This window comes from Pseudomyrmex gracilis, unplaced genomic scaffold, assembly GCF_002006095.1.
Source record: "Pseudomyrmex gracilis isolate BER0280 unplaced genomic scaffold, ASM200609v1 scaffold_2275, whole genome shotgun sequence".
NCBI classification, from domain to species: Eukaryota; Metazoa; Arthropoda; class Insecta; order Hymenoptera; family Formicidae; genus Pseudomyrmex; species Pseudomyrmex gracilis.
The window spans coordinates 7,384-17,623 of NW_018022859.1; the positions used below are offsets into that span (position 1 = coordinate 7,384).

The 10,240-nt window shown below is 32.1% G+C and overlaps 1 protein-coding gene across 1 annotated transcript in view; it reads left to right on the top strand.

Moving 5' to 3' along the window:
• Nucleotides 1-9,031, top strand: part of LOC109862725 (X-linked retinitis pigmentosa GTPase regulator-like) — a 13,442-nt gene extending 4,411 nt beyond the window's left edge. The window contains exons 2-12 of the mRNA XM_020442855.1: nt 731-856; nt 2,189-2,281; nt 2,455-2,517; nt 3,126-3,449; nt 3,843-3,995; nt 4,911-5,075; nt 5,171-5,292; nt 5,379-5,462; nt 5,624-6,542; nt 6,723-6,808; nt 6,909-9,031. Of these exons, the coding sequence (XP_020298444.1) occupies nt 731-856; nt 2,189-2,281; nt 2,455-2,517; nt 3,126-3,449; nt 3,843-3,995; nt 4,911-5,075; nt 5,171-5,292; nt 5,379-5,462; nt 5,624-6,542; nt 6,723-6,808; nt 6,909-6,932 (2,159 nt within the window). The 3' untranslated portion in view covers nt 6,933-9,031. The remainder of the gene's footprint in view (nt 1-730; nt 857-2,188; nt 2,282-2,454; nt 2,518-3,125; nt 3,450-3,842; nt 3,996-4,910; nt 5,076-5,170; nt 5,293-5,378; nt 5,463-5,623; nt 6,543-6,722; nt 6,809-6,908) is intronic.
• The last annotated feature ends 1,209 nt before the right edge of the window (nt 9,032-10,240 follow it).

Consider the following 10,240-nt stretch of genomic DNA (forward strand, 5'->3'; position numbering starts at 1 on the left):
ATATATCTCACTATCGAAAAAGACTATATTCTTAAATTAAGAATATATTCTTAAATAAAGAATATATTCTTAATTTCAGAAGAATATCATCTAAAATCTTTAAGAAGATTTTTTAAGTATAAAATCTTCTACTTATAAGAATATAATTTTTTCGGTGTAGTTGATAAGGATGACCTCCAGTTCGTAATGCAAAATTTTAATCTGATGTATGAAGTGGGCGATTCGAACAATCGAGCGGGTTGTTTTTGCTAATAAATTACTCGTAGTGTTATTTTATATTGCCATACGTTTCGACTTTATTATCATTGTCGTCTTCATTGGATGCTCTCGATTGAAAAAAACGGTCCACCTCTGTACATACAATGTGATGCGTTGTTATTGAGTCATTGTCATTTATCGAAAATAAATAAAAAAAACACTACGAGTAATTTATTAACAAAAACAACCCGCTCATTGTTCGAATCGCCCGCTTCACGCATCAGATTTAAACATCTTTGCTATATATGAAACAATTTATATGCGATGCAAAAACATAAGGTACGCACACAAAATATGTTTATATATAAAACAATAAAATCAAACAAACGTTTTTACAATTCAAAGATATACCGAAATTGACGATTTGAGTGAAAACGATTTGTATTAATCGAAAAATTTGCGCTCAAGATGGAAAGCTTGAATCACATTGTCTTCAATATTTAACGATGTATCGACTTTTTACACATTGTAGAGACTGGGGCGGTGTTCACGATCGGCCGTAGCAGATTCGCAGACAATGTTGCGTCGCATTTTTTCATACGTAAGGATCCAGTTGTCACAATCGAGTGCGGTGACGAGCATTCCGCTGTTGTTTGTCGTAAGTTCTAAATTTTTTTTTTGGTTTTTCTTGCGCGTCCAAAGAAAAACACAATTTTTCTCTCATTCAATTGAACTCAAAAAAATTCTTCAACAAAATGATCGACGAGTATGACCAAAGGTCACGAGAACAAATTTACGATCGAATACATATCGAACATCAGAACGTGCAGATCCAGAGTTTGAATTGAAGAAGAAACACACGCGATACAAATGTAGTCGTATATGATTAAAATTCAATAGAGACACGGTATATATTGTCTATTGAATATCATTAACGACGTGAAATGTAACGTTGACAGTTAAATCATATATTTATCTCTATTCTCATATATTTTATCTCTGTTCTCATATATTTATAATAAATAAAATATTTTGCGATAAAGAAGACTTGAGAATACTTTTATTTTAATTATCTCTCGAGCTGTTTTTCTTTTTATCTTTTCTTCGAATTCAGCCAAATACTAGTTTTTACTTTTATTACAAAGTGCTTATGTTTATAGAGCTGATTTGTTACCAGTAAATTAACAATTTAATAGAGAATCTTTTGGCTCTGAAGTTTCAAACAATGAGTACGTGTAAATACGGTCAATAAGAACCATTCGCTGTTGTTTTTTAATATTCGTGTATATATGTGTACACACACATATATACGTGTAAATCTTACACGTGGGTTTTTTTCATTGAGAATTTTCAATTCTAAAATTTATATAGGATGCTGACTTTGCATCTCATATATGAGAGACCTCGAGTAATTAATTTAAAAATTAATTATGAAGGTATTCGGGATCTCTCATATATGAGATGCAAAATTAGCATTCTATATGAATTTCAGAATTGAAAATTCTCAATTAAAAAAACCCACGTGTAAGATATACACGTGGGTTTTTATCATGTTTTAATTACACATATATACGTAATATTCGTGTACACATATACACGAATATTACCGCAAAAAACATCCAGCGAATGGCTCTTATTGACCGTGTTTATACATATTCATTGTTTGTTATCAGCAAAACATATGTATATGTAAATATACAACATATTTTGGATATAGTTTGGATCTCTTAGACGTTATTGACTATAGCAATTCAATGTATCTTAATAAAACTTGCTTTTTTCTTTGAGCGCAAAAAAAACTACTGACGTGTGTAACAATCATAAAATCGTTACATAAATTTTTTGAAAAAAAAAAAGAAGATTTCTCGCGTAGATAATATTCAACGTATCTATCTCAACGCGTTTGCTTATTGTTGTTTTTTTTAGGTTTTAGTTATATGATTTACAGGATATAGTTTCATATGTTTGTTTGTTTATATTATTTTATTAGAAACCGGAAGACTCTTCGTCTTCGGCAGCAATGATTGGGGTCAACTGGGTCTGGGTCATAAGAATCACATCAGCAAACCTTCGTGTGTTAAAAGTTAGTATCTACCTTCTCTTTTATTTTAAATAACAAAGACAAAAATTTGCAGATGTTGCATGTGTGTGTTTAATTTTTTTTTTTTTTTTGGATCTTTTTTAAATCATGCTTTTTTGTTAATTATACAAACTGCTTATAATTTTAATGAAGGAAAAACTGTTTAATTTTTTTAGTTTTGAAACCAGAAAAAGTTACACACGTCGCATGCGGAAGAGCGCATACCTTAATATGTACAGGTGAGTAAATAACAATTAATAATAATAATACGTGAGAAGAGAGATGTGAACAAAAACCGCGAAAGCATCAAATATATACAATTAGCGGCCAGACGATTTTGTTTTATACGCACGCACGTGTATATAATCCGTTGCCGGTGTTGGATATATCAAGTGAACACGCTATTTTCTATGTATCTATGTAGTTTGCGTGCCGCGAATTTCAACGAAAATACTTGTCGAGTCATTCAACTTCAAACTCGTTCTCAATCAACAAGACAGGAATTTCTAAATGACATGCTACTTCTTTAACTTTTTTGCTAGAAATTTGAAACATTAATTTATCAGCGGATTAAAGTCATAGAGAAGTCTAAGTGAAGTATCTGGCAAATCTTCTATTCTCAGTAATTTTCTTTGATTTTACGTGGACCTATTTACCCACCTACCTACATAAGTATACACACGCGCGCGCGCACACAAAATCTCTAACTAATAACATATCTAAGTTAAAACTCTTGTGTTGTTTTTAACATTATTTAACAAACAATTTGTATTAAAAAATACTTAGTTGCAAGAGAGCAATCAACGTGATATTAAAAAAAAATGTTTTTTATGTTTTAATTTTTCAGGAAGCCAAAAACTCTTTGCGTGCGGCAGCAATCAAGAAGGTCAACTAGGTCGCGAAAATTCGACGATAGGCGACAGCTCCAGTTCTCCGATTCTAGTTTACGATTGCGGTCTGGCCGGGCCCAGAATTGTTCAAATTGCCGCGGGATCGCATCATTCAATTGCTCTGACAAGTGACGGAGGGGTTATTGCCTGGGGAAGCAACCTGGAGGGACAATTGGGATTGCCTGGAATTTCAGGCCTGGTTCACAAACCTACAAAAGTTTCTATTCCTGAACCTGTAAAAGAAATCAGCGCGGGATATTATCATTCAGCTTTCTTGACCGGTGTGTGTGTGTGTGTGTGTGTTTCTCTTTATGATAACATATTCTCTAGTGTGATATATCGAATTATATAAAAAATTATTGAAGATGTAAATAACGAAAGAATCGCATGTAAAAAGATCTTCTATCTTTTCTATATAACACTTTTGCGTCAAGAAAAGTGGAGATGAGAGAGAGAGAGAGATCGTTTTTACGGTTATTTTATTGATCAGAGTTGAACAAATCTGTTTAAAGAGATCCTGGAATGTGTCACCTGACACACTTTTTGCGAGATAAAATCATTTCCGCTGCGACACGCTCGCGGCAGTGCGGCGCGGCGCGGCGATTCGCATGAACACGAGAGATTGTAAATTATGTTAGCGTGTGTAATAGAACAACACACGGTTGTGTTTCCAGAAAGTGGTCTTGTTTATGTCTGCGGCGAGTCGGAAAGTGGCAAACTCGGGATCGATGTTTATTTTTCCACTCAAGTTGCACCGAAGCAAATGCAATTGCCGGTCCCGGCAATTCACGTTGCCTGTGGCGGTCATCACACTCTTGTGTTAGCAGGTTGAGTTTGATAAGTATTTATATATTATTATATGTCACTTGTTTATTATCATATCGCAAAATATTAGGTCTACCGGAAAGTTCTGTCCGTTTTTGGAATAAAACAAAATACATAAATTTTTCTTACCGTCAATAAACTTTATTAAATAATATAATTGACATTATTGTGTTAATAATTTCTTGCCAGCGTGAGGGCAATTTGTACATCCCATTTTTGAAAAATTAAGAAAAATTTGCATTTTGTTTTATTCCAAAAACGGAAACAGAACTTTCCGGTATATATATATATATATATATATATATATAGACCTAATATTATAAACTTATTTCAAACTTATTTCATTCCAATATTCTAAAATCTACACCGAAAAAATTGTATTCTTGTTTTGAGGATATCCCACTTACTTTAAGTATATTTTATACTAAAATAGGCGCCAAGAAGAGTTTCTTATTTTAAGAGGAAAATCCTCTAAATAGCAATATTGATAAGAATATATACTGATTAGAATATAAAAAGCCTCTATAGAAAAACATATATATCTCACTATCAAAAAAGACTATATTCTTAAATTAAGAATATATTTTTAAATAAAGAATATATTTTTTTAGTTTCAGAAGAATATCATCTAAAATCTTTAAGAAGATTTTTTAAGTATAAAATCTTCTACTTACGAGAATATAATTTTTTCGGTGTAGCAGTGACATACCCAGTAAACACGAAGTAACAGTAACCGTAACGTTAATGTTATAATTTCTCACTCAACAATGTAACTGCTACGTACAAGACACGTTACATCGCAGTTGAGTGGAAAATTATAAGATTAATGTTACGTTACCGTTACTTTTTTTGTGTTTGCTTACTGAGATATGAGGATTTTGGAAGATCGCACAAAGACTAATTGTCTAAATTTACAGAAAACGGCAGTATTTATTGTACCGGCAGCAACGCCAGTGGACAACTTGGTTTGGGCACAAACGTTCACGAAGTACTCACGCCGAAACTTCTTTCGAGCGGAGTCTATCAAGATGAAAAGATCGTCAAGATTGTATGCGGTGAAAGTCACAGCGCTATACTTACCGGTAATTAAAATTTTGTTTCAATTAGCAAATATATATTTGAACGCGGAAATCTTTTTTTTACCGGCAAATTATAGTAATTATTAATTTTTTATCAGAATCTGGCAAGTTGTACATGTGCGGTGATGGACGTCACGGGAAGTTGGGTCTGGAAGAAAATGAAAACAACGTTCACGAAGTAACTTTCGCTGCTAAATATCAGGAACTTTTTGTCTTGAATGTAAGTTTGTTTGTATTCACTGACGTAATAAATATTTATTGGATTTTTTTATTGCGTTGTTTTAAGATTTTATTTACTTATCACAGGTTGCGTGCGGAGGATGTCATACGATATTGGTTGGTCGAAGACACGAAATAAATTATCAATCGCAACAACAGTCTGATTCATCTGTAAATGCACTTATTTTAAATGTTAATCAAATATAAATGCAATTATATATTAAACGCAACGGAATATTAGTTCAGCGAAAGCTTTTATTAATTAGTGATTTATTTTTAAAGATTTAGTTTGAACTAACATAATATATCTGAAGACGTGTGTTGAATTTTAGGAACAATCTGCGTCGATGAAAAGCTCTCTGCCTCCTTTGAAACTTCCTGTAAATATGCAAAATGAACAGCGAGACGGCGCGGAAAATAAATCGACAAAAGAAAATAACGATTCACATCGTACCGATAAAATTAATGAAAAATCACAAAATGACAATGATAGTCAGTCAACAGATCTTAATGACGCGCTTAAGAAAGATTCAAACGTTCTCGATAAAGAAAATATTTCGTCTACAGTAAACGACAAGAACGTCGCAAGTCCGACAAAAACTTTGGAAACTGATTTGGCGAACAATCAAGAAGATGTTTTAGATACAAATCTCAAACGCGAAGAATCGCAAACATCTCCCAATCATCCAAGTAATGAGACGAGTTTGCAGAATAAAGAAAATAGCGAAAACAAAGAAAATATACAGAACAAAGAAAATAGCGAAAACAAAGAAAATATACAGAACAAAGAAAATAGCGAAAACAAAGAAAGTGTACAAAGCAACGATGCTAACAAAAATAACGAAAGTATGGAAAATAAAAAAAATATAAATCAACCTGATGAGGAGTCGTCTACAGAACTGGAAATTTCGAGAACGCGTGATAAAGTCGAACAGGAAATGTCTGCGAGTCCTGCGTTATCGCCGACGTCGTCAAAAGCAAAGTCCGAGAATATCAAAGATGCGATCGGCAACGATAACGAAATAGAAAAAGACGAGGAAAAGATGACGGAAAACGTCGAACAAGATTCACAGTCGACCGACAGACGGAAATCTTCGATTTTAAAAACCGACATTAAAAACACTATAGAAACTATCGAGAATACCATAGAAAAATTTGAGGGAGACGGACGTACTGAAGAATCAGAGAAGGCGGAGACGGACGTTACGCAGGACGATGCCGACGTGGTGCAATCTCCGGCGCCGCGAACTGGTTGGTGAAAAATAATAATTTTTTTGCACATTCTTTGTTTATGAAAAAAATCAATCGTACGAATAATCGAGCAGAATTGATATGATAGCAAATTTCAACAATTTCCAACTTGCGTATGAATTTTTTATCGCGTTTAAAATTGCGTGGATATTGCATAAATCGATTTATATTGTGTTTCAGCTAAAGTTACAAAGTTGTTTAAAGGAAAACAACAAGAAGTACAAAACGGGACTGAGAAGAGGAGCGGAACTCATGTGAAATCTAAGGTAAAAAAATTTGCAGATCAATCACAGAATTAACACCGATACAATTTTACTCTTGTACGTGGCAATGCTATTGAATAATTATTTTCTCGTTTTTTTTCAGTCGAAGACATGCTCTGTCTTGTGATTGTGAAAACTTCAAAGAGGTCTTATATACTTTCCATTACTTTTTTATAACATATTTTGCGACATATATATATATATATATATGTCGTATATATATATTTGCTGGGACCAATACGTACGGAACCGGAAATTTTCTCCAACATAATCGATGTTAAAATTTTGTTATAACTGATACATTTACCTAGAATTAGTTTATCGTTTGATCTTTTGCATTCTATATTGCGTTGATTTCTCTTTCTCTACTTTATCTACTTTGGCTTTTACATATTAATAAAAAAAAAAAAAAAACGCTGATAATATAAATAATTTACAACTTTACACATGTTATCTACTTAAATGTTGTAAATATAAGTAGCATAAAAAATTCAATTAAATTATAGAAAAATATGTTTAATACATAATTTTCGAAAGATAATATTTGTAACTATAAATCCGTAGTGAAGTAGATGACAAGTAAGTGTGTGAAAAATGTACAGCGTCAATGTGTCTTTGAACAAGATTTTATTAAATTCCAATTACAAAAATTCCATTTGTGCTAGAACCAGCTTACCTTATTGCTTAGTGTAATTTATCACGTACAAAATCGATTAAAAATATTCAAACTTTGATACACATAATCGCATTATGTCGTCAATATCACTCAATTTTCTATTGATTAATTATTGAACTATATTTAATTCAAAACACACCGATGTCGACTACAATCAATTGTGATGATTAATCTGAATTTGTTTTTTTCCGATGTCTTTCCATAGGCTTGTTACACATAAAATTTTTGTTCGATCGAAATTAGATATAAGGTATAAAATTTCTTTTATATCAGACGACGCTGAAGTCATCGGTGCAATCGGCGATAGTTTTTTTATCTAATCGACATTGTTCGCTATGATTATTATTAGTGGCAACATATATTTAACATAAGATCACTAATATTGCACTAGATTATGGCCGCGTACATGTGGGACACGTTGAGAAGAAGCATCGTAGCTACGTAATCTTGCTATGATCTTGCCACGTAACGTAAGAATGAGAGTTTTTCTTCGTTCGATTCATTGCTTGAGCTTCTCATTGCCTATTAAAATGCAAATATTTCGGATATATCGTATAAATAGGGACGAAATCACAGACATAACATATTTAACATAATTTTTATCAAACATTATCTAGATCCTATCGAAAAAAAAAAAAGAAGTTCTACGATTCTTCCATAATTAACGAAGTGATTGCGTATCACGTTTCTCGTTTACAGAACTACGAACGTAGTATATATAATTATTTATCATTTTGCTTTCAACACGTGAAAAAATCGCAGATTCTTTGGCGAATTTAGATTTCGCCAAAATATAATAATAAAAAAAAAAAAAACAACTTCCGCAACCGAATAAAATCACATAAAATGTGTGAGAGAGAGAGAGAGAGGAAGACTTTCTCTACATAAAAAAATACGCGCTAATTTTTAGATTTCTACTCTGTAATTGATTAGTCTTCTTGACAGTCAAACAACGATAAGACTTTGGTGCACGCAGTTAAAGAAGACGCATTTCATAATTATATGCCATGTTGTATCCTAATGCGCAGGTACTTATATATTCCAAGTAATTAATAACAACGTTATCAATTAAGGACGCCTAGCCTTTTAGTTTTTGTCTAAACAATTATAAAACAAGATAATATATCTAACTATACGCACACCCATATACGTATTATAATTTTTTTCGATTCATTCCTTAAATTTTTTTACATGAAGCGTAATGCTTTGCGTATTTCAAAGTGTACGATACGTGTGTTCGATACAGAAACAATTTGATTAAAAAAAATATATATACTAAATTAATGTCGAATTTTCTTTAGCGCTAATTACAATCTATAAGTTTAAAATATTGTTTAATAAGATCTTTCGAAAGAGACTCACACGTTTTTTTTTTTCTGAACAAGCTAGCCGAACGAAAGTAAAACATTCCAAGCGGATATATTATGCATTTTAGCACAATATTAAAGTCTTGATCAGAAATATTTTATAAATATTCTCAGTTTAACACTAATTCGTTAATTTATAAATATTGTTCGTACAAATGTGTTCAGTTTCCACGTTCTTTATAACAAAAAAAAAAGAATGTAAAAATATCTCTTAAATCAAACATCAATCAACATCAAAATTAAAAATCCACACACAAATTAAATTAATAAATTAAAATTACTTACAGAGACTACACAGTGGTTCCATATTTTTTTTTATTTTATTCATCGTCGCTGCATTAAACGGTAAACCTAAGTCTTAATTCTAATTGCGTTAATTCCTGAGATTCTTCAATTCTGTCTACGCAATGCTAAATGTTTTTTTTTGGTCGAATGATTTCAGATTGTCGCGAATATAATAGAAATTTATTCACTCTACTTAGAAAGAAATTAAAACTAGGCGTCGTTCATTTTTTATTTATATACTAAAAAAAAAAAAAAAATTACTACTCACACACAGACATCACATCCGTTAGACGTCTGGTAGACGTCTCTATAACTCCGTATAACGTCTATTAAACATCTAACGGAAGTTTGTATTGTGAAAATGTTGTTCCGTGTGGATCTACTTTTTTTTTTAAATATCATCACTTGTACCAAACAATTAGAATTATAACACACGAAACGCTGTTCATCAATTGTCAATAATAATGTCCTGTTTTTCGTCGATGTCGTTGTTGCTTAGCAAGATGTAGGAATCCCGACCGGACATTAGTCGATGTTGGCCGTTTATCAAAAAGGACGAACCTCTTCTAATGGTCCTTTTACCGAGTTCGATAGCCTCGTGCGCCAATACCGGACTATTATAATATGCTTTCACAAACACTATAACGATAGTCGTTAATCCGACTAGAATCAAACCGTATGTCACACAGGGTACAGCGACGTCAATAAACGTAGTTGCGAGGTAGATCCATCGTCTTATGGATGGCGAAACGTCTTCTATACCCTCGTCTATCCACATGATTGGAAAGACTATGTCGGGAAAGTTCTTTACCACCGATATGAAGCGCTGTTGTTCGACTTTCAAATTCATTTGAACGCGAACCTTCGCTTCGATAGGTACGCCTAATTTCTACGAAAATCAAAAAGCAAACATTGAAACTTTCAGAAACATGTCACATTTCTATACTTATGTATATGACGAAGTAAATTGATACAACTGTTTTGATAAAACTAAATTATTTTTCATATATATATATATATATATATATACGTACATATTAATAAAACTATTATTTTTTTCTTACAATTTAGTTTTATCAAAATAGTTGTATCAATTTAATATATATA